General features: G+C 47.7%; 1 protein-coding gene across 1 annotated transcript in view; it reads left to right on the top strand.

Moving 5' to 3' along the window:
- Positions 1-6,073: 6,073 nt before the first annotated feature.
- GASK1A (golgi associated kinase 1A) overlaps positions 6,074-25,093 on the top strand; it is an 80,459-nt gene continuing 61,439 nt past the window's right edge. Inside the window, exon 1 of the mRNA XM_032161913.2 lies at positions 6,074-6,408. Coding sequence (XP_032017804.1) covers positions 6,406-6,408 — 3 coding nt within the window. The 5' untranslated portion in view covers positions 6,074-6,405. The remainder of the gene's footprint in view (positions 6,409-25,093) is intronic.

The following is a 25,093-nucleotide window of genomic DNA, read 5'->3' as shown; positions in this document are numbered from 1 at the left end:
ACCCCAACAACAGTGCAGTAAAAATATATGCTCTGCTTGCAGCAGGGGGAAGGGGAGTAAAATGGTTTAGCTGTGTCCCCACCCAAATCTCATCTTGAATTCCCACATGTTGTGGGAGGGACCCTGTGGAAGATAATTGAATCATGGGGGTAGATCTTTCCCATGCTGTCTTCATGATAGTGAATAGTCTCACGAGATCTGATGGTTTTATCAGGGGGTTCCACTTTTGCATCCTTCTCATTTTCTCTTGCCGCCATCATGTAAGAAGTGCCTTTCGCCTCCTGCCATAATTCTGAGGCCTCCCCAACCATGTGGAACTGTAAGTCCAGTTAAACCTCTTTTTCTTCCCAGTCTCAGGTATGTCTTTATCAGTAGTGTGAAAATGGACTAATACATTAAGTTGGTACCAGTAGTGTGGGGTGCTGCTGAACAGATACCTGAAAATGTGGAAGTGACTTTGGAACTGGGTAACAGGAAGAGGTTGGAACAGTTTAGAGGGCTCAGAAGAAGATAGGAAAATGTGGGAAAGTTTGGAACTTCCTAGAGATTTGTTGAGTGGCTTTGTCCAAAATGCTGATAGAGATATAGACAATAAGGTCCAGGCTGAGGTGATCTCAGATGGAGATGAGGAACTTCTTGGGAACTGAAGCAAAGGTAACTTTTGTTATGCTTTAGCAAAGAGACTGGCAGCATTTTGCCCCTGCCCTAGAGATTTGTGGAACTTTGAACTTGAGAGAGATGATTTAGGGTATCTGGCAGAAGAAATTTTTAAGCAGCAAAGCATTCAAGAGGTGACTTGGGTGCTATTAAAGGCAGTTTCATAAGGGATGCAGAGCATAATTTGATGATTTGGAAAATTTGCAGCCTGATAATGGGAGAGAAAAGAAAATCCCATTTTCTGAGGAGAAATTCAAGCCAGCTGCAGAAATTTGCACAAGCAATGAGTAGCTGAATGTTAATCCCCAAGACAATGAAGAAAATGTCACCAGGGCATGTCAGAGGTCTTCACAGCAGCCCCTCCCATCACAGGCCCAGAGGCTTAGGAGTAAAAAGTGGTTTCATGGGCTGGGCCCAGGGTCCCCATACTGTGTGCAGCCTGGGGACTCGGTGTACTGCATCCCAGCTGTTCCAGCCATGGCTGAAAGGGTCCAATGTAGAGCTTGGGCTGTGGCTTCAGAGGGTGCAAGCCCCAAAACTTGGCAGCTTCCATGTGGTGTTGAGCCTGCAAGTGCACAGAAGTCACAAATTGGTGCTCAGGAACCTCCTCCTAGATTTCAGAGGATGTATGGAAATGCCTGGATGCCCAGGCAGAAGTTTGCTACAGGGGTGGGGCCCTCTTGGAGAATCTCTGCTAGGGCAGTGTGGAAGGGAAATGTGGGGTGTGAACCCCCACCCAGAACCTCTAGTAGGGCACTGCCTAATGGAGCTGTGAGAAGAGGGCCACCGTCCTCCAGATCCCAGAATGGTAGATTCACCAACAGCTTGCATTGTGAACCTGGAAATGCCGCAGACCACCCAGTGCCCGCCCGTGAAAGCAGCCAGGAAGGGGGCTATACCCTGCAAAGCCACAGGGATGGAGCTGCCCAAGGCCATGGGAGGCCACCTCTTGCATCAACATGACCTGGATGTGAGACATGGAGTCAAGGAGATAATTTTGGAACTTTAAGATTTGACTTCCCTGCTGGATTTCAGATTTACATGGGGCCTGTAGCCCCTTTGTTTTGGCCAATTTCTCCCATTTGGAATGGCTGTATTTATCCAATTCCTGTACCCCCCTTGTATCCAGGAAATAACTAACTTGCTTTTGATTTTACAGGCTCACAGGCAGAAGGGACTTGTTTTGTCTCAGATGAGACATTGGACTGTGGACTTTTGAGTTAATGCTGAAATGAGTTAAGACTTTGGGGGGACTGTTGGAAAGGCATGATTGGTTTTGAAATGTGAGGACATGACATTTGGGAGGGGCCAGGGCAGAATAATATGGTTTGGCTGTGTCCCCACCCAGATCTCATCTTGAATTCCCACATGTTGTGGGAGGGACCTTATGGGAGGTAGCTGAATAATGGGAACAGATCTTTCCCGTGCTGTTTTCATGATAGTGAATAAGTCTCATGAGATCTGATGCCTTTATAAAGCGGAGTTTCCCTGCACAAGCTCTCTCTCTTTGCCTGCTGCCATCCATGTAAGATGTGACTTGCTCTTCCTTGCCTTCTGCCACAATTGTGAGGCCTCCTCAGCCATGTGGAATTCTAGGTCCATTAAACCTCTTTCTTTGGTAAATTGCCCAGTCTTGGGTATGTCTTTATCAGCAGCATGAAAACAGACTAATATAGGGAGTGAATATTTGCTGAACAATAAGGTAAGTTCCCTCAGCCCCCTTCAAATGCTTCTGTGGGCCCCACCAATGACTTCCATTTGCTTCTTATTGGCTGTTCCTTTTTGCAAGGGAGGTTGTGAAATATATAACTTTTTGGCCAAGTATACTGCTGCCCCTTGAAATATAGGAGTTAAGTGAATGAGAAGAGAGAATGTAAACTGGATGCTAACATTCTCTGCTGCAAAAGAAGTTTTTTCTCATTTGTCATTCTTGGACTCAATAGATGTTTTTGAAAGTTTACCATGAGCAAAGTCCTGACCTGGATGTTGTAACTTATATGAGCACATTACGTGGTTGCAGGAATCAAGGGAGTTAGGCTGGGCTGGGATGATGGTTCTTATCTGTCAGATGAGGAACCTGAAGCCAGTGGAGAGGAAGTGGCTTTGCTGAGGACCCATGCTTTGTGAGTGGTAGATTCAGTTTTGAACCTCAGTCTTCTCTGTCTCATTCCTTTATTCAGAAACATTTATCAAGTAGCTACTTGGTACCAGGAAGATGGAGACAGAAGGCCCAGAATGGTCCTTTCCTCTAGGAAGTGAGAGTCACAGGAGATAATATTTGCAACAGAGAAACTTCAGGGGCATGCTGTGCTGGACCTTCAGGATGGAGAGGACTGGTGCAGAGAGGTATGTCAGGTTGGAAATAGGAATGTATCAAGAAAAGGCTTTGAGATGGAGGAAACTGCCCTGAAGGAGGTTTATGAGTATGTAAAAGGCTTGAAGAGGTAATAAGAGGTCAAACCTTGAAGGAGTCTGAAAGCTGTGCTGCTGAGGAATTTGCACTTAATCCTAAGAGTTATGTGGAACAGGTCAGTGGCAGGCCCATGTTTACGTTGTGGCAGTAATGTGCAGGATGGATTGGAAAGAGCAAAAGTAGAGCCTGAGATGCTAGTTGAGTTTCTGAGAGTACTGTAAGTGATGACAAAAGTTTGAGCCAAAGAACTGGCCATGAGGAGGAGAAAGATTCCAGAATCATTTAGAAAGGCCATTTGGATATGGGAGCCAAGGAAGAGGAATTGCTTAGTACAGCAGTTCTCAGCCCTGGCTATGCTTAAAAAACAGACACTCAAGCCTTGGAAATTTTGATTCAGTGAGTCTGGAATGGAGCTAGACGTGGAATCTTATTAGAGTGGGCCTGTTGGGAAGCTGCCTGGGGTACTAGTTTATAAGAAACCCTAAAACGTCCTTGGAGCAAGTTGGAAATCTCCTGCTAACTGGTGAAAGATGGACTCACTCCTAATGAACCTGGAGCACCCTGTCATGAAAAATAATAAAATATTCCTCTCTAGCACCAACCTGTCCCAGTGGAGTGAGTTGAGTATTTCCTACTTGCAAGTTCTGCAGTGTAACCAGAGGCTCTGCCAACAACCTGGGAGCAGCCAACCACCAGTCAACCAAAATTGGGAAAGTAACAAAACATGAAGTGTTGGTTCCTAGAAGGGAGGGATTTACTGGTTATGTAAATTTAAAATCCTTTAATATAGCTTCCAAGAAGTTGCCTAGTTCAGAAAAAAAAATTACAAGGTGGAACTGAAGAGGAATGGAGTGTGCAATCTTAAATAGAGTGGTCAGGGAAGGCTTCACTAAAGAGGTGACACTTGGGCAAAGACCTGAAGGAGGTGAGGGAGCAAGCCATGGGGATATCTGGGGCATTCTAGGGAGAGGGATAACAAGTGCAAAGGTCCTGAGGTGGGATCGTGCCTGTAATATGCAAGGAACAATAAGAAGGTGAGTGTGTCCTGGAGCACAGTGAGAGAGAGTGTGCAGAGATAATGTTAGAGAAGCAATGAGGGCCAAAGTGCGAAAGGACTTGTAGGCCCCTGTAAGATGTGGCATGTTATACTGCAGGAGATGTGAAGCCTCTGGTAGGTTTTGAGCAGAGAAATGACAAAAATCTGATTTATGACTCTTTTCAAGTAATTCTTCTTAAAAGTAATTTTATTCATGTTACTAGGATGGACCAGGATATGCTATAACAACAAACAATTCTTTACAGCTTAGCCATGTTCTCGTGTGACATTTTATTTGGCTGGGCTAGATCCTGCAGCAGCTTTTCCCAAGTGTGTTCCATGAGTCATCGGAGCCGCTGCTTTTGAAAAACAGTTCTGCTTCCAGTAATCCTGGAAATACTGGGCACTCTCTTCCTGTCTAAGTTAGTGATTTGAGACCATCGTTAAAAATATGTAAAATTGGAATAGAATAGAAAAGTCAGAGTGCATCACATGAAGTAATGTTTTATAAAACATTCTTTTAGTTACATTTATACATATATGTTTAATATACATCTTGTGTGGAGTCACAGTCAGAAAATGAGACTCAGAAGATCACAGCGTCTCCCTAAACATCTAAATAAAACCCTGAATGGTTTGTACTGTCCTCCTCCCTCTTCCCTCATTTCCCAACCAGGGCTCAAACTCTCTGTCCTTTCAGTACTCCGTATGCACAGACAAGCTGCAGTTTGCAGTGCTACATCCTGCCTCCTGTTCCTGCCATATCAAGTCTTCCTCTTTGTTTCATGTTCTGGCAAATAGACTTGGATTTGCTAAACTGTTTACTGGCTATCAGGTTTCAGGAAAGTTACTTTATCTCCCTAATCCTGACTTTCCTCATTTGCAAAAGTTTTCCTTTTAGGATCATTTGTGGTTATTAAATGAAATAAGGTACAGAAAGCATCTGGAATGTTAAGGACTGAATACTTTCCCTTCATCTGTTCCTCCTGCCCATACACACATACACAATTTAAGGGGACTCTCTGGATCTTTGCTTCCCTTTAGAAGCACTGCCATCAGTAATAACCTCAGATCATTCTGGGGCAGGTGACTGCTGGGAAGATGCCTGTCTTCATCTAGTTAATGATGCTTCCTGTTAGTTTCAGTATTGGAGGCTAATTTTTCAGCCTGGCCCCCAAATTCTCTCAGGGCACCCTACTGCTGACTCTGCCTCGCCTCCATCCATTGTCCACAGGCTCTTAAGAATCCTGGGGTCCAAACATTGGGCCACTGGGGGACACAAGTCATAAAGACGTCTGGGGACTGGTCGATGGTCACCCAGCTGTTAATACTGGGGCTAGCCCTGATTTTGGGACCACAGAACCCCTAAGCCCAGGACATTCCCCAAGGAAGAAGGGATAGACTCTCAGGTCTTGCTCTGACTGTGCCTTTGTTGGCAGTAGGTGACTCAGGGGACACAAAGGCACTGTCTGCATCCAAAGCAGAGAGGTATCGGCCACTTAGTGACTTTAACAGTGATTAGTTCTCAAGGACAAAAACTCTTCATTGTTAATTAACTTAGTGGTCAACGGATTTTCCTTCCAAAACCTCTTGGGGACTGAACTCAAACAGCGAAGTAGTGATAGTAAAAAAAGACTTTGTCTTTCTGACAAGCGACAGTAAAGAAAAAGACTTGTCCTGCTTGGCAGGAGAGGGTGGCAGTTTGGGTAACACTCAGCCATATTGCCGAGTTGCAGCGAACTCACCAAGCACCCTCACACCTTAGAGGCGTCCCTCACCGTCCAGCCTTGGCGCATCACCCGTCAGGCGGGCAGGCAGGGCGTAGACCTTTCCTTCCTAGCACCTGGGCCCCTACTCCAGAAGACTGCGGCTGGCCGAGCCCCCGGCAGGGCTTTTATTGTGAAGGGAGCTCCCCCCTCCCGCGCTTTCGGGGGAATGGGGAAGCTGGGCCGGGACGCGCGGCAGGGACTTTGCAAACTCTGCAAAAGTCTCCAGTAGACCGTAGAGGCTCGCGGCCGCGGGTAGGCTCCCGCAGATCCCCGTAGATCTCAGTAGATCCGGCGTGTATTCCCCACCCGCGGAGTATCCCGGTGTGCAGCGATCTCCCGAGAGTTGGCGCGGGGCCACTTGGCTGCAGGGAAGGTGTGCACCTTCAGTCCGGGAAACCCGCCCCAGCCGAGTAGCCGCGCATCCTGGGAAGCCTGGCGAGCCACGGCGCCGGGGACGGCCAAGGGGAGGCGGGATGAGTCTGCGAGCCGGCTGAGCGCGCCGAGGAGCCGGCCGGGGCACCGCCGGGGACATGGTAGGACTCGTGGAAAGGAACGCGCGAGTGGAGGGTGGGGCGATCACCCGGACAGGTGGCTGCAGGCAGCGCGCAGCGGCCCTGGGCGCGCGCAGCCTGCGCGGCCTCCCGAGGCCGGAGTTGTTCCCCGAAAGTTGCGTGGGGCGGCGGCGGCTTTCATTTCTGCACCAGAACTGGGGGCAATCGGCTTTCTTGCCGCTCTTGGTGGGGCGGACCGTAATAAGGGGGCTTTTATTACGGATCTGCACACCTTGACCGAACTGTAACCCACTCGCAACTCTGTGCAATCTTCATGCAATCCACAGGGCAGAGAGAGGGGAGCGTTCCCTGGGGAACCCACGGCAGCCTCTGATGAGATGCTTTTGAAGTCATTTTAATACTCTCCAAAGTTCATGTGAATTTTATACTATCTTCTCTAATTTAGCTATGTATGATATTAAACATAATGTCCTAACGTTTATTAACATTGAGTTAAATTGGCTCTAGTAAGGTTCCAATCCGCCTCCCTCTACCTCCCCTACAGGAGGACTGTTGGGCAGATGTGGATGCACTGGTGGGTCTGGGATGTCACGATGAAACCAGGGTCTTGTGGACGTGGCCCTTCCATTGATCAACCTCACAGACACTAACAGGCAGAAAAGAAAAACCCATTGAGAATGTGGCCCAGGCGGCTTACCTAAAGGACACATGCAACCCCAGGAAAGGGGCGTCCCTCAGGCCCGGCCGCTGGTTAGTTGCTCTGCTTCTCCTGCAGCAGAAAACCCCTGCAACCCTAACTGGGCTCCTGCAGTTCACTGGGCTCCCCTGTCTGCTTCCATGCCTGCTCACCTCTTCCCTTCCCTTCCAAGCTCACAGAGCGCAGATCGGAACCCACTGGAGATGCTTCGTGGGGAGTTTCGCTGGGCCTGGAGTTTAGAAGGCTGTCTAGGGACTGCGCTGTAGGCTGGAGGGTCTCTGTGAGAACAGCTCCTTTGTGTGTAGGGGGGCCTGGCAGGTGGCTGGAACAGAGGTGGAGGGCTGGTCATCAGGAGCTGGGGGCTCAGGGAAGGGTACCTTTGAGGCTAGGGGTGTGTGTATGTTTCACCCCTCCTAACACCTATCCAGCTTCAGGTTTTTTCTCAAAGCTGCTAAGAGAAGGAAATGGTGGCATCTTAAGCTTCAAAAGGGGGAATGATTGGGGGTACAGGATGTGAAACGAAGTGTGGAGATATCCTATTACAAATTCTCTGTTTAGGAGCAAGAGTGTTGCCAGAACTCAGGCCACAGCCATCCACCCCAAGGGGCATTAGCAGGCTGGAGTCTCCTGGCTTTAAAGGCAAATGTAGCAGACGCTCTGTGGTCTGCAGCTGAAGCAGAGTGCCTGGAGGAGAGATGGTACCTGCCTTCTGCTCAGGCTGCCTAGGGGAACATTGGTGTGTTTGCCCCACTGCCAGCGCAAGCTTCCTGTTCTGTGAGTCGTTGCAGCTTCCCGGTTTCACGTCCCTGACTCTGGGTTCTGGTATTGTGTTAGGAAGGGGACTTGTGTCAACATTTCACTGTCTCAGGGTTCACTTGCAGAGAGGGGCCTGATGGGCATCCTGTGGCAGTGAAATGGCCTTGGAGATCTGAAGGCTCTCCTTTGCTTCTCCATCTGAATGAAGGGTCTTGAGGTCCAGAGACCACAGGGCAGTCTGGCACTGGCTAGAAGCAGCATGGGAGGAGACAGGGGGCTAGGAATCCTTTGAGGACCTTAGTTTCCTCTTCTGTAAAATGAGAGATTGGACTAGATGTTATTCAAGGTGCCATTTAGCTCCAAAAATGGGTGATATGTGAATAATTTTGAGATTGGATCTCAATTCTAGTGTTGAGCTATGCTTAGCATGAACAACTAAAAAGGTGTGGGGAAGAAGTGGTTCTCAGCCCTGACTCAGGCTGCCCCTATCCCCCAGCCCAAATCCAGATGAAACCCAGACCAAGGGATGTTTTCAGCCTCTGCAAGTGAGCCCAGTGTGCTGCCAGGGCTGAGAACCACAGGGCAAGAAGGCTGAGAGAATGGGGGAAAGCTGGGGCTCAAAGCTGCACTTCCCAAGATATCCCTATGTCCATAGAGTGGTCATTCCTTGAGATAGTCCTAAAATAGTTTTTGGGAAATGATAGATGCTATATCATTTCCCATTATATGATATCACATATATCATATGCTATATCTCTTTGAGGGTCCTTCCATAGAGTATCGTCTTTTAATTCATTACACTGAGATTTGAACTTGCCAAGCTTGTTTGAATATGGTATCCTTTATTCAGTATTTCCCTAATGCCATCCTGTTATTGATCCAAGGTACATATGATGGGAAACTCTGGGTTAGAAGTATACAAATAAAAGTCTAGAATCCTTAAATGTCTTTTTGAAAACAAGAAAAAGGAAAGAAAAGAGCATTGAGCTGCAGCATCTGTGGGGGCATTTTTGATTATCCTGAGGGGTCAGGGGTCATTGCCATGGCTTGGTGTGTATTTTTCTAAAGCTAAGATTGGAACCACTTGTCAGTTTCTTTCCTTGCAGTGGTGGTGGGAGGTTTGGTGTTTGCCAAGGACTCTGCACTTGATGAAAAATATTGATAGAATCAGATATATATGTGTTGGGTTAAAAATTAAAAAAGAAAAATATTGATAGAGAAAGTTGAAACTATTACTGCCAATTAAAAAATGTTTTCCTCCTGATTTTTGAGAAAAAATACACAACTTCTACAGGAACCACGATTATCATTTTGGCATATTTCCTATTCTCTTTGAGTATTATTTTAAAGAGCTGAGATTTCACCACACATGCAATTTTGCAGTCTGATTTGTTTTACTTCAGTTTATATCAAAGCACGTTTCCATGTCTACATCTCTAGAAAAATCTTTTATAACCATGCATTTAATGCTCAGTACCGTGATTTTGATAATCATCTCCCCGTTTTTGGACATTTAGGTCACTTCAGGATTGGGGCTGATTTCAGTGGCATGTGGCCAGCTTCTCATTATCCATGGAAATGAGGACCTGAGTGCCCAGCTAAGTGGAAATTAGAAAAATTCACAAGAACGAATTGCTCTGGCCTCTTTCTCTACCCAAGCTTTTACTGTAACTACCCTCCCAGGGCCCAGCGTGCTGTGGGAGGAGTTTCCTCTTGCCTGTCTTCACTCTGTGCTGTGGGCAGGTCATCAGGCAGGCAGCAGTGGGGGAAATGGAGTCCCAGGGGAGCCCACACGGGCCAGTCCTCCTTGGGAGAACCAAGAGCTAAAATCGCTGGAGGTTAAGACTCAGAGAAGGAGCTGAGGCTGGAAAAGGGATGTGGCCTCTTTAGGGTCACTTAGAGCTGGGCTAGGGCCCTTGTCTCCTAGTTCTCCCCCCTCCACTCCCCATGTAGATCCTGTCACAGTCACTACAGCCCCATCATAGACTTGAGGGATGTGATGTGGCTTGGAGTGGCAGAGGAAAGGCCCAGGGTTTGCAGTCAGAATGGGATTTGTGCTGGGCTAGGTTACTGTGTGGCTCTGGGTAAGCGCTGCCTTGCTCTGAACCTCATCTGTACAACGAGTCATTGTGAGGAGCAAATGGAGTCATGGAGGTGAAAATACTTGGTGTCTCAAAGGTGCTGTAAGATTGGGGGCTTTACAAAGGACCCACAAAAATAGGTTTGCTTTTTGTTAGGGTCTAAAACAAATGGTAAGGAAGTCACAGGTGCCTTTCATTCAATACCAGTCAAGGGGATGCTTCTGGGACTCTTCTCTAAGTAAGGATCTAGTATAGATGGAATTTATCCTCAAGTAGTTTTCTTGCTTCTTTAAGTCTCTCTTCTCATCAGGCAGGAAAACCCAGCCTGCAGATGTTCGTCCAGTCTGTCTCCCATGCGCCTCTTTGCAGAACACTGCTGACTGGATAAGAATGTAGCTCCCCAAACAGCCGCAGGTCCTTGGAATCTGCTGCTGGGGTCCCCTCCTTGAGTCCCTCTGCACTGAATGAGTCCCAGATGTTATCGGGCTTAGCTGAAGAAGAGGTTAAACTGGTATTGGAACCTTGAAATGCAGCCCATGGAGCCTGTGGGAAATTTGATCCCCTCTCTCTTCTGGGGTACAGCCCTTACTTGCAGCTCCTGCTGCATACCTGACCCCTGCTTTGTCCAGGGCTGGGCAGGGAGCAGAGTGTTTTAAAGAATCCACTGGCCCCAACCATACCAAACAGGGGTTGGTCCAAAAAACAGGGATGTAGGGGGTGGTGGGAACAGGCCTCACAAAGAAATGAGTTCCTTGGTTGTTTCAGGGACTAATGAGAGAAACATGCTTCAGCTTGGCCTCAAAGATGCCGACAAATCCCTCCAATAGGTCTGGGAGGTCCGATATCCACTCCCCACCTAAGGTACTAGTAGAGACACACAGTGCATCAGTTTTCTTTGAGGCATGTTTGCTGTGAGTCACCTGGGGCTGTCTTTGCTTGGATAATCTTGTGATGTGACTGCTAAAGTGTTTCTGCCTAGGGAGTTTAGGGCGTGATCCCTTCATTTTCTGGATGCGTCTGCACAGGACTGTGTGTGAAGGACCACTTGGCCTGAGATTGAGGATGAGAGGGAGCCATGATTGTGGGAAAACCCCAGGCCGCCCTTCTTTATGTGGATTTCATTTCCTATCTCTCTCTCTCTTTCTCTCTCTCTCTCTCTCACACACACACACACACACACACGCTCACTGTCACACATCACACATATACACACACACTGTGCACGTGCACACACACTCACGCATGCACATATACTCTTGGGAGTAGCCTGGGATCTGGTCCTATTCCCCAGAGTCCAGCCTGTGGCTCCAGAACTGCCAGCTGAGTGGAAGATGGAAAGTGCTTTATAATAGCATCTGGTGAATCCTGGGGTCAAGGAGGCTAAGAGTGGAAGGGAAGCAGGATGAGGGCTGATGTGAAGGGTGAGGAAACAGCAGGAGTGTAACTGAAATGCAGATTCAGTCACTCACCACTTGTAGAGTCCAATTAACAAAAGCAAGGTTTAGTATAAAGAAAGTGACTTTATTCTAAAGCTTAGCTTAGGGGAAGAGGTACAGGCTCCTGCCTTTAAGGGTACCGCTTTGCTTTAGAGCAGAAAGCAGGATCCTTTAAATGAATACTTGGCAAGAATAGCATGCAGGGGAGTGAGCAAGCAGGTGGGGGTCTCCGTGACTTGCTTTGGTGCCTTATCTACCAGGGAGCTGAGCTAGCACCATCATAGACAGAGCTAGGTTGTAAGGTCATCGTTGTCTTGAGATACTCTCCAGGTGGGAGAGAGTTTTGGAGTGGGCATACTTTAGGTTGTAAATTGACTGTTATCTCTCGAGGCAAGCTCCTGGTGGAAGGGTAGCTCAGGCTCTGGAGCTTCTAAGTAAGCTCATAGTTAGATAAGCTTTCCATGTAGGGAGTGTTTGGTGAAGGGAAGGTAGAGCTTCTAACTGCATTTCTAAAGAGCTAAGTAGGAAGCAAGGATTGAGGGAAAAGGAGGAAGAGAGAAGAAAAAATAATTTAAAAAAACTTATTCTCTTTGTCTTAGAAAAATGGGGGTACTCGGTTATAGGGGCCTCACTCTGATTTCTAGGCCTTCACGAGTTCTGAAGGAATGGGTGTCTCCATGGGCAGGGACTGAGTCTTACTCCCAAGTGACTTTGGAATTCCTGAGTGGCATATCAAGAAGGCCACAAATGGAGGATTCACATTCAATGTGTAAATGTGTGTTAATGCTCCCTGTCTCCCTGCTGTCTTGTCATTCATTCATTCATCCATTCATTTATAAAATGTCTGCTTTAAGCCAGATATTGTGTAGGGCAGAAAATAGAAAAATAAAAAATACATACCCTGCTTCTGAGGAGTACACAGTTTATTGAGGCTGCCTGTGCATACATGTGTGTGTGGGCGGGGGGCGGGGGCGGAGGCAGGGGAGCAGGTGGTAGGTGGTAGTTTCAGGGGAGAGGGAAGCACAAGGAAATGCTTCAGCCCTGTGGGCCAAATGTTCTACTGAAGATATAGAGAAAGGATAGACCCAACCTGAGGAGTGAGTGGGGCAGAGGGCGGCTCCAGGACAGGGAGTATCTGAGGAGGATCTGGATTCCGTCAAGGGAAGAAATGAGAAGCCAGTGTACATCTGTTAGAATAGTTAAAAAGTGAAGCAAAACACCCTGACAACCTCAAGTATTGGTCAGGATGCCAGCAACAGGAACTCTCATACATGAAAGTGGGAAACACAGTAGAAAGCAGTTTGTTAGTTTTTTATAAAGTTAAACATACACTTAACATATATCCCAGCAATCCCATTCCTGTGTATTTATGCAGGAGGAATGAAAACACATGTCTACAAAAAAATCTGATGCAAATGTTTATAATAGCTTTACTTATAATTGCCCCAAACTGGAAACAACCCAAATGTCGCTCAACTGTAATTGGATAAACTGTGGTATGTCCATACGGTGGACTACTCCTCAGCAATAGAAAAGAACCATAGATCCATGCAACAACGTGGAGGGATGTCAAAGGCATTATGCTGAGTGGGAGAAACCAATCCTACTGGGTTACATACTGTGGTATTCCTTTTATATGACATTCTAGAAAGGGCAAAACTACAGGGATGGAAAACAGATCAGCGGTTGCAGGGGTTAGGGGTGGAGAGGCTGTGATTACAAAGGGGCAGCACAAAGGAAAATCCTGGAGTGATGGAACTGTTGTGTCCTGACTGTGGTGGTGGACATGCAAATCTAATACATGTGTTAAAACTCATAGAATGATACAGAAAAGTTTCAGTTTTACTGTATGTAAATTAAAAATATATATATAACAAAAAGAAGAGGGAAAGGCATTCTAGCAGAAGGAATAGCAGGTGCAAAACCCCTGGAGGCAAAAATGAGCTGTTAAAAGTTGGCTGGGAAGGAGCCAGGCTGGGACCACAGGGGAACCTCCTGGAGATGGGGCTGGGGCCAGGGCCTGATTCTTGGATGTTGGTGCTCTCCCCACCAGCTAGGGGTTTGTGTTATTGTCCCTAGGGTAGAGGGGGCAATGGAAGGGCTTTTGAGCTTGGAGAGGTGGGATTGTGTTTGCATTTTAGAGAGCAGTTTTGGAGGCTGAGAAGAAGGAGTGTGATCCAGGGGTCCAGGATAGAGGTATGGATTTTGTAGCAGGCCGGAGGAGCAGGTAGGAGGATGTTTGGGCAGGAGAACCTCCAGCCCTTGGTAATCTCAGATGTGGAGGCTGAGAGCAGGTCAGGAGTGACTCCAGGTTCTTGTTCGGGCATCTGGATGTATGGGTCTTTGTCGGACTTCCTCCTTTCTCTTCATTTTCATTTAAATTTAGCTTTTGGTGTTTCTTTTCTAGTCACACTTAGAAATTGTTAGGAATAATACTCAAAATCCTAAGGAAATTGAACACTCAAACAAAGGATTCTTAACAAAGCAATTTTACTTCTGCGCAGAGGGGTGCCTCCTTGGCCAGTTGCCATGAGAGCACACCTGAACAAAGGGGCATGAGAGCCTTTATTCCTGACGCAAGTCCTGCCCCTGTACCCTTTCCTCATTGGCCAGGGTCGGGTCATACAATCTAAACTAATCCTGGTTGGCTAAACCTTTGATTTTTTTTAGATAGGGTGGGCACATAAAAGAAAGTGGAGAGGAAGGGGAAGGGGTGTCTGTAATGAGTTAGAAAGTTAGTCCTCTTTCCAAATAAGGAAAGGAACGCGAGCTGGTACTGATAAAGCCTGGTAGTGTGGCATGCCTGGGCATCTAACAAAGGCAAAAAGGAAAAAAAGGAGAAAAAAACAGTGGGAGGGGGTACTATGAATTAAAGAATAAAAGATTGATCAGATTATTTCAAGAGAAACCTCATCATATCCCACAAAATGATCATATATAGAAGTAACTTAACAATGATACTAATCATTTTAATTCTATAAAATCACTCATGTTATATTCTTAAGAGCAATGGTGAAGTGTTGGATACTTCTCCTTTAATCCTTTGAATTGATTTTGTACATATTGCCTTGATAATCACAAGAGTAGGATAGAGAGAGGCTGGATATGGTGGCTCACACCTGTAATCCCAGCACTTTGGAAGGCTGAGGTGGACGGATCACCTGAGGTCAGGAGTTTGAGACCAGCCTGGCCAACATGGTGAAACCTTATCTCTACTAAAAATACAAAAATTAGCTGGGCATGGTGGTGGGCACCTGTAGTCCCAGCTGCTCGGGAAGCTGAGGCAGGAGAGTCCCTTGAATCCAGGAGGCAGAGGCTAGAGTGAGCTGAGATTGAGCCACTGCACTCCAGCCTCGGTGACAGAGCAAGACTCTAGCTAAAAAAAAAAAAAAAAAAAAAAAAAAAAAAAGGGATGGGGGTAGGATAGAGAGAATTCCAACAATAATTGTGTGTACAGGTTTATTTATGTCCCCCAAGCCATCTTGCCTGTGGTCCCTGATGCTCTCCTCCAGCCGGTGTAGACACCTGGCTCCCTTCCTTCTGGCCTCCAGCCCAGCTGACCACCACGGCTGGAGAGTGGGTAGGGGCTGTGGCTGCTGCATCCTTCCTAGCCCAACTTCTCCGCCTGCCATGGGCTTGGATTTCTGCTAAGTGGCCGCGGGAAGGGGCTGTATCACATGCTGTTTACTTGTGGGCAGTTTTTGTTTGGCTTTTGAGGGTGTTTGCTTGCAATGAGCAAACAGCCTCTTCCAGAACCAGTTGGAGGATTCAAATCCTTCCATCTTGGGGCAGGAGGTTCATGGTTCTATAAGAGCCAGGTTGGGTAGGGATTTTTCCAGAAATGCCATCAGCCAAAGAACCGGTCAAAGACAGCAGAGGGGATAAGACTAGAAGAGAGAAAGGGAGAGAAAAACGAGAAGAGTCAGACCCAGAAACACAGGGACGCGAGATGAAAAGAGTAAGGCACAGAGACAAACGAGACCAGCTCTGTGGAGAACCCTTCACGTCTAGGCATGATGCTGAGCCAGGCAGGTGCCCCTTTCAGCTTGTGAGCATGCCATGCAGTGGGGCTCCCGGGCTGCATGGGGCACACTCTTCTGAGCTGGGTTTCGTCAATGTTCTTGCCCTTTGGCAGAGCAGTGCTGTTTTCTGCTGTCCTGGATGGACTGAGGGCTGACTGCCACTGCCTCACTGTGCTTCACATGCTCCAGGGCTGTCCCTAATGTCAGCTCTGTGCTCCTGCTGGGGAGGCATTATCAGCAGGACAAACCCAATGGTTCCACTGGCCAGTCTTGCTTCTAGCCAGACTGGCTTTGCAGCAGTGTTGTGAGGTGACTTCCAATGCACTGGGCACTAGGAAATTCTCAAGATATTCTGGCAAGGATTTAAAAAGTAACTGTAGTGCTGTTAAATGCTTGGTGACATCTTTGAGATGGGAAGGGAAGACCCAAATACGGTCAAACCATAACATTAGTGGGCCATAATTTCAAAAAGTGCAGGAGCCGCAGTCCCTTTCATTCTTATCTACAAAGGAGATGAATGAACTGCAGCCCAGGAATAATGTGGTAACTCTTACTGGCCAGGTGGAAGGAAAGGGGGAGATGTCGATAGGGGGAGAGGGTTGCAGGGAGGAGCAAGGAACACATTTCCTACAGAGCCTGGGAAAAGGTGCATTAATGGATGGGGTGGGTCCTCACATTTGCTTTCTGTCTCCAGGTCTGTGCAATCTCTTTCTTCTAGGTGTCCCATTCTGTCTGTCTGGACTTCCCTTTTAGGGTTCAGAATGCCGTTGATCTTTCTTTTTGGTGAATGTAGAGTTGATGTAGGATTCTCAGAATCTTGTTCTTTTGAATATTGCCACTGCTTCTTTTCCTGACCTAATTATAGGGGAACGTTTTCGTCAATTTTCCTTTTGGGCCTGTTAGGGTTTTGCAGCTCTCTTGTTTTATCTCTGTCTTTTGTAAATTGTAAGAGCAATATTTGCTTATGATGGAAAATCCTACCTGCTTTCTTTTGGGTCTCTTTGGAGGAATCTCTGTGTGGTGCTCCCAGCGTTAGACTCACAGCATGGACAGGTGCACCTGCTGGGAGGTCTGCATGGTCAAGAGTCCCTGTGCAGGGCCAGGTGTGGTGGCTCATGCTTGTAATTCCAGCACTTTGGGAGGCTGAGGAGGGAGGATCCCTTGAGTTCAGGAGTTCAAGACCAGCCTGGGCAACATAGGGAGACCCTATCTCTACAAAAGTTTAAAAAGGTGTGTGCCTATAGTCCCAGCTGCTTAAGAGGCTGAGGTGGGAGGATTGCTTGGGCCCAGGAGGTCGAGGGTGCAGTGAGCTATGATCATGCCACTGCACTCCAGCCTGGGTGACAGAGTGAGACCCCGTCTCAAAAAAAAAAAGGGTCCCTATGCATACACCCTTGGGGATAACTCCCAACCAGCTTCTCAGAATGCTGCTCTCTGCCTGCTTCTGGGACAGCAGCAGTGGTTGTCTGTGGTGGAAGAAGGGAGGACAAAGGAAACCCACATTTACTAAGTTTTTTTTATCAGAGAGGCATCTGCCTGCCATGTGCCCGGCCTCCATTTGAGCATTGAGATGAGAATGAGCATGCTGTATACCCTAGGCCCCTCGGGAATTCCGAGTCTTGGGGAGGATGGGGGGCAGCCTACTTGTCTACTTAATGACAGTTCATTGACTGCATCCCAGGTGTGAAGCTCTGAGTCCCAGGTGTGATGTTCTGAGAGTTCCAGGTGTGATGTTCTGAGTCCTGGCAGTGTTGTTCTGTGTTCCAGGCATGTTGTTCTGCGGGCCAGGTGTGTTGGTCTGTCAGCTAGGTGTCACTCTTTTTTATTAATGAGGAAACTAAGGCTCAGAGGAACCAAATGCTTTGCCTGAGCTCTTGTGGCTGGGAAATGGTGGGGTAAGGGGCCGGACCCAAACCTGAATGAGCTCGAGGCCTGTGCCTGGGGGAACTGTGGACAAGTATGCAAATGATGGGTGCGGTTATCTCACTCGTTTCACCCCAGCCGGTTGGGAGGAGGTCTGGGGGCCCCTGAAGTCCCTTGGACCTGTCTGTGTGGAAGCAGTGGGGGTGGGGGCCAGGCAAGGCCACTGGCTGGGGAAAGTTCTTTTAAGGATGTCATCTGAGGTCTTGGGAGTCTCCTGGGGGCTTCTCTTCTATCAGTCTCCTTTTCCTTCTTTCTTTTGTTCTTTCTTATTTTTCGTAGAGACAAGGTCTCACTTTGTTGCCCAGGCTGGTCTCAAACTCCTGGCCTCAAGTGATTCTTCCCTTTCAGCCCCCTAAAGTGTTGGGATTACAGGTATAAGCCACTGCGCCTGGCTAATCAGTCTTTTTCTTGCTGTTGTCTCTGCTATTCATACCCTCTACAGAGTCACGCAGATATACACACACACACATCTACCCACTCCATGCACTTAGATACATTATTCACACACTCACACATAAACCACATGCTTACATTGACATTCACAGTGTCACAGTGAAATACACACCCACACACTGGTAATCTTGCATACACACTCACACACCCTCACACGCTTGCATAGCCACAGAGCAGTTGCAGAGGTGCTGCCTGGGCTCTGAAGCAGAGGTGTTTGATGGAGTACGGGGGCTGGAGCCAGGCTCAAGCTGTGTCCAGACTATGGTGGGGGCTGCGATCATGCTGCCTGGGTGCCTGGGCCCAGCAGTGGTGGAGGCTGCAGGCAGTTTGAGGGCTGGAGGCTGTAACGGCCAGTGAATGGGCCATTTGGATGTCTGTGCCTGTGCTGGAAGGAGAGTGAGTGGGACACACAGGGTTCTTTCTCAAGGACAGAGTGGCTCTGTTGTCTGTCCACATAGAGGATCAGTGTGTGCCTCCTGGGGGACCTGGACCCCAGCTCAGGGACTGGCTGCTGGCAGGGTTGCTTCCTGGATAGCACGGGTGCTCATTCCCAGCCTCCCTGCATGCCTGGCCAGTCTGCAGGCTCTGGACCTAGTCGGCTCTTACAGTTACTCTCCACATTCTGGCCCCCCACCCCCACTCCTCCGCCCAAGATCCTGTTGCAACTACAAAGATGCGATTGTATTCCTTTCTTTCAGAACATTCTCCCCTGAAACTCTAGTTAAAATCCCCTCATCTCCCTTTAGGCTGACTGGGCAGGGATGCCTTGTGTAGTCACTTCGCTGGGAGTCTGGAGAGGCTCCTGGCTCCTGGTTCACACTCACTTCCCTCCCTGGCGGTGGCTGAGTTTAGACTGTAATTGTCGTAATGTCTTACTCGGTGTGGTTTTAAAGCATGAAGGGTTCAGAGGGTGAGTTGTAATCAGAACTGAATTCAAACCCTGACCACCTTGGGCGTGTCAGTGAACCTTTAACCTCTCAGCCTTGGTTTCCCTTGGCAATACCAGGGCCTCCTTGTGGGAATGTATGCTCAATGTTTTAATGAGCATAAGGCACCTTGCGTAACAGTCAGCACTTAGTCAGTGCTCAGTTAATGGGAGCTGTGATTAGATTGTCCTTGGACGACAGGCAGGCCTGGAGGCACAGCAAGGCCTGGACTTCTAGAACTGTCAGGAGGATCCTTCAGTGCAACAAGAGGATTAGGAGTGGGGGATACCTTAGACTTTGGCTTCCCTCAGAAGGAGTTTGGGATGTATGCCAAAGAGGGGCTGCCTTTGCCTCATCCCTGGGGATCCATCCCTATGACGGTGAACTGGAATCAGAGGAAGGGGAAAGGGACGCCTAGTTCAAGAGTTCTTGATCTGGGGTCCAAGCATGTAATAAAAACTTCAGCTGAATTAAATTTAAAAGGGTTTAATTGAGCAGTGAATGATTCGCAAATCGGGCAGCTGCCAGAATCACAGCAGATTCACAAAGACTCCAGGGGTGCCTCGTGGTCAGAACAAATTTATAGACAAAAAAGGTAAAGTGACGTACAGGAATCGGAAGTAGGTACAGAAACAGTGAGATTGGTTACAGCTTGGCGTTTGCCTTATTTGAGCAGTCTGAACATTCAGCAGTCTATGAGTGGTTGAAGTATAGCCACTGGGATTGGTGAACACTCAGCCATTGTTACTGCCGCATACTATTAAGTTAGGTTTTTAATTTTGTCTGACTATTAAGCTAGGTTACAGTTTATCCACAAGGACTCAAATACACAAGTACGGAGTCCTTCTCCGGCCATATTTAGTTTGCTTTAATGCATGGAATTCAGGGGAGCACTAGGTTAAAGAAAGTTACATCTTTATTTTCACTCATCTCTAACTGGAATTCATTGTTTCTTCGATAATGAATGTAGGCACCAGCCACAGTAGTGTTGGCAGACCTGTGACTTTGTCACCAAGAGAAGTCACAGATATTTTATGTAATGACAGTAGAAGCAGACACTTTGAAATATAGTTTTTATTCATCACTGCTTTGAAAGTGCATTTGTTATTAGGTATACTGATAGATGTTGGTTTTTAATGTGTTAATAAAGAAGCATGTGTAGGATTATATCACACATTTATTTTTTAGATCTGGATAATTATTTCAGTGTAATTGATTATCTTGGTAACCCTGTATTTTTCATTTTATACAATAAAAAATGCATCTTGAGAAGGATCTTCAGCTTCACCAGGTGGCCAGAAAGGTCTTTGGTGTTAAAAAGATTCAGAACCCATGCCTCTGCGTAGATATTCATCAATGTGATCTGTTTCTGGGGGAGTGACAGAAGCCCCCTTTGCCTAAAAGCATCTTTCCCCAGCCTCTACTCCACGGCCATTAAAAAATAATCTTTTAAAAAATTAAAACCTGATGTGTGCCAGGCACTGTGCTGGGTGTTGGAAGATAATTTCCCCTCAGTAATAATAACATATTGTATTTACAACATACTGTATTATGTCATTGTAGCATAACAACACAATAACAACAATGTCCAAGGCATTGGACTTTGTAGCTTTCTCATTCATTATCTCCTGGAATCCTCATCCTTTAAATGTTAAGACTATTGTATGAGACCCGTTTTAGAGATCCATAAATAAAGGTTCAGTGAATCTGAGTCATGGCCAAGTCATGCAGTTCATAAATATGAAGGACTTCCAGGTGGGCCCTCCAGCCACAAATGTGATGCTTTTTCCACTCAATCAACCTGAAAATTCTCACACTTGGACTTAGCCCTTGCATTTTGATATCTAGTCTTTGGAAATTTTTTGCTAAAAATAAATATCCTTGGAAATTAGTTTGTTGCATCAAGCGTGGTCCCAAGGGTCTGGGTCTCAGGGGCATCTTGTATAGATAGAGGAGAAGAAAGGGCAATACTAGAGAAGGGGCCCTGGGAAGGAACTAGGTCTGGATTTGGGGAGGCCTGGGCAGAGGACAACCCCAGGGGAGGCATGGAGGCAGGAGCCGGGCCTAGGGGGATGGGGAAGGCCAATGCTGGGGAGGAAGCACTGATAAGGAGGGCAAGCTCTGAAGCCCAATTTGACTGTCTTTGTGTATTTTGCTTGGGGAGCCTCTAAGACACATGCATAGAGGCTCAGCCTCAGTCTTCTAAGCAGCATCTCCATGAGAGGGCTGAGGGAACCTCCATTTCTGGAGGCCTCCGATGCAGTTTTCTGCTTGAGACTGGGCCGAGAGGGCATGCGGTAGACAAGCAGAGCATTTTCTTTGTGCCATGGACACAGAGACCTGTTCCTCTTCTCTGAATCCAAGAGGGTCCATCAGACACTGCCAGGCACTTCTCTTGTCTTTGACTGAGAAGTCAGAGACTTGCTAATTAGGCTTTCTCCTTAATTCTTGGAAGGCAGCAGCCCCGATGCATATCATTTCCCCTGACAGCATCCAACACAGAGTAGATGTGGAGGATGTGGGCAACAGATGTTTCAATTTGTTGTTAGCCTCCTACATCTTATATTTAAATATCTCCAGAGTTGTCCAACAGAACTTTCTGAGATGATGGGAAAGTTCTATCCTGTGCTGTCCAACATAGTAGCCACTACTTGCAGGTGGCAACTGAACACCTGAAATGTGGCCAGTACAACCAGGAATGGAAATTTTTAAATTTTAATTAATTCAAATGTAAATAGTCACATGTGGCTAGTGGCTCTCATATGGGACATTGTAGCCCTGGACCAAGAGATATGAATTGAAGTGCAGATGGAGGCCAGGCTGCTAGCATAAGTGAAGGAAGTGGGCTAGGTGTAACAAAAACAAATCCGCCTGTGTTTTGTTTTTTCAGGTTCAATTGAGCTGTAGTCAGAGAAGTGTTCATCTTCTATAAGAAAAACGATAAGGCAAATGAGATGCCAAAGGCAACTGTCCTTCTTCCTTGGTGTTGGGAGACAATAGGGAGTAGTGAGGCCTGTGGTGAACTTCAGGGAGCATGTCATTGAGAGAGAGTGCCATACTCTACGCCAGCCATGTAGGGACCTGGGCCCAAAGTGTAACTAGAACTTCCCCTTTTTCAAGGGAAGCTGGAAATCTGAATTTTTATGTGAAATATCCTGGATTTTAAATACTGGTTCAAATTTATTTAAAACACTACAAGCCAAACAAAACACATCTGCAGGCCAGATTTTGTCTGTGGGTCCCAGTTTATAAACTCTCCTCTAGGTCTAATCCTGTACGAATCTCTACCACCTCCTGGAGACTGGGGGGGATGTCTGGTGAAGAGTGAGGTGGATTCTGTCCTGAAGTGTTCCTAATTGGCTTGGCCTCCCCTGTTGTCATGTGTTTGGTCAAAAGAGAGGAGACGTGCACAGGGAAGGCACAGACCTGCTCCCTTCCCCTTCTTCTCTGAGGCTGCATCTTGGCCTCTGAGCAGCCAGGGAGCAGAAATCTCTGGAAGGTTGGAAAGGTATAGCCCAGAAAGAAACTTACTTTACTTTTCAGCAGCAATCCCCACTCCCTCTTGATCCCAGCCCCACTCCCAGATCTGAGAGCAAAATGTGTGGCTGTTAATACAAAGGCAGCCAGAGACAATTTCCAACAAATGACAGGGTCTCCAAAATTCCTTCTGGCCTGTGGTGTTCCCACACTGGCGCTCTTGTGAGCTGGAACAAAATGCTAATTCAGCTGTGGATGTGGAGAGGGCTCCTGGGGCCAGCAGGGCTGCAAAGCCCCAACGTATAATCAACGTGGAGACTGGACCAGGGCAACCAGCAAATGAGGGGACATAAGGAACACTCCGTTGACATTCCTGCCTATGGGGCTCTTCCTCTCAGCACAGTGCCAGGATCCCTGCCATGGAGTTGATCCCATGGGCGTTGCTAGAAAATTGCCATCGTGGTAATAGCAACAATCCTAACGACAGCTAACATTGACTGAACTTAACTGCACATCAGGCTCTGTTTTGAATGCTTTATCTACAACACCTCATGTAACTCTCATAGTATTTAGTAGAGTGATTTTATTTTTATGATTGACAGGTCACATTCTTTTCCCATCAGAATGTCACCACCATAAGCGGGCTTTTGTCTCTTTTGCTCATGATGTTTCTCTTCTGCCTGGAACAATGCTTGGCTCAGGAAATACCTGCTTAATGAACTAATGAATGGACCACCCTATGAAGGAGGTACTAGGTGCTATTATGACCCCCATTGTACAGATGAGGAGATCAAGGCCCAAGGTCACACAGCAAGAACACAGTGGAGTTTAGATCAATGCCCACAGTGGAGTTGGGATCAATAGCCCATGTGTTATTTGTAGCTATGCTAGGCTGGTGATGGCAGGAGGCCACGGGGACCTGGCCATCTCCCCTCTAGGCCCAGAGATGAAACTTGTCAAATAGTTTGGGGACTGGAGAAAGGTCATGGTCCTGTGGTCAGGGACTGAGGGGTGCTCCTTGTGACCATTTGGGTGTGGGATACTCAGGTCCTGGCTCAGCGTGTGCCCCGTGGACTGTGGGTCATCCACACTGAGCCTCAGGACTTGTGGTCTCCTTGGAGAATGTGCACAAACTCTGAGAGGCCATTTGTCTTTCTGATGACAAGTAGGTCACTCTGTCCCTGGAGCAGAGAGCTGGCAGCTCCATGTGCTAAGGGCCCTGTGCAGAACTGCACATCCCACGCTCCCTTCACAGGCTGAGCAGTTTCAGAGCTGAGGCTGGAACCTGGGCTGGAATCATGTCCAGGCCGAGGGGCCCTGTGATGAGCAACCCCACCAGCCACTGTTCCTCATTTGGGACAGGAGATGAATAATTTTTTCTTCCTGCCCACCCTCTACCCTCTGCTACCTGCACCTTAGGTGACATCTGCAACTCCCTTTCAGAGAGTCAGAGGAACACAGTTTTGTGTGTGAAGTGGGGGTTGAGTCTGGGGTTGAGTTGCTGGGTCTGAGGGTGAGAAGGCCCTCAGTAAGTCTTGCTGATCTCACCTCTGGCCTCTGCTCCCTGCTCTTCGTAGCTTCCTTTTGGCCTGACTTTCCGTGTTTCAAGTGTGAGGTATTACATGTTCAAGCTACTACTTTCACATGCATGAGAGAGACAGAGAGAGAGAAAGAGAGAGATCTGGGATCCATAGAGATGGGGAGAATCATCTTCAGATTGGAAAACAACACGTGCACATTCTTTTTCAAAGGTGTATCTCCCAGGGGCCTCTCCTCCATGGGCTGTTCTGGCCCTCACCGGGTGCGGATTCTTCCCTCCTCAGCTGTACCTGGAATAACAGCTGCACGATGGAGGAGTTCTCCTCCTCTTCTTCCCCCTCATAGCTTATGTTTATTGAGCATCTATTGTGGGTCTAGAATAATTGTAAGCATTTGACAGTTATCTCATTTAATTAGCATAATGGCCCTATAAGGTTGTGTCTTAGGTTGGCTTCCTCCAGAAGGAGACCTTGAGACCAGGATTCCAGTGCAAACAGTTTATCTGGAAGACGTCACCAGAAGACAGCAGTAGGGAGGGAGGAAGTGAGACAGGGAAGGCAGCCAGTGCAGGGTGCATGAAAGGGCAGGTTCCTGCTGGGGACTTCTGGGGCTCGGTCCTGCTGGGAACTTCTGGGAGACCGTGAGGAATATGTCACTCCTAGGAGTTGTCCTCCCCCACAGGTAAAGAGGATGGAGTCTTTATTTGCCAATTCCTGTCTGCCATAGGTTGAGGGCTGCTCCTGGGGGTATTGGCGTCCCAGCAGGCACACTGCTGCTGACCACTTCTGAAGTCCTTTAAGTGGTCTGGGACATCGCCTTGCTGTCCACTGTATGGAGGACACTGGTTGTGATGAGCTCCAACACTGCAGAAGACGCAGCCAGGAGAACTCCTAATGGAAGGATTCTCCACCCAAGAGCTGGTTGGATGAAGGGTCAGCTTTTGTGGAATATTCTGGGGGCCTCATATCCGAGAACCAGGAGAGGCTGAAGGAGAAGAGGTGGTGGGGGCAGGGCAAGCGATGGAGACGCACTCGGGACTGGACCTCCTGGCAGAGTTCGTGGCTGGTAGGTGTGTCTAGGGCGGACCTGGAGCTCAGCTCCTTAGCCCAGTTTGCCCTTTGCTGTAGCTTGTTCTTAGTGGGGTAATGTTAATAATGGGAGCGACCACCTTTTGAACAGTTACTATGTCCCTGTGACTTCTATAGAATTGTATACACATTAACTCATTAAACACTCATATCAACCCTAGGAGGCGGGTGCTAAGCCTTCCACCATTTTAGAAATTAGTGAAGAGCTAGGACACCCAAGACAGGTGTCTTAGCAGGACTGTGTGGCGGGCAGGGGAGAGGGTCTCTGTCTCTGCCTCCTGCTATGACAGATGGCCCTGTGTGGGTGG

Source organism: Hylobates moloch, unplaced genomic scaffold (assembly GCF_009828535.3).
Source record: "Hylobates moloch isolate HMO894 unplaced genomic scaffold, HMol_V3 SCAFFOLD_8, whole genome shotgun sequence".
Classification (NCBI taxonomy): Eukaryota; Metazoa; Chordata; class Mammalia; order Primates; family Hylobatidae; genus Hylobates; species Hylobates moloch.
The sequence above is the reverse complement of the archived record's forward strand: the minus strand, read 5'-3'. Positions and strand labels throughout refer to the sequence as shown.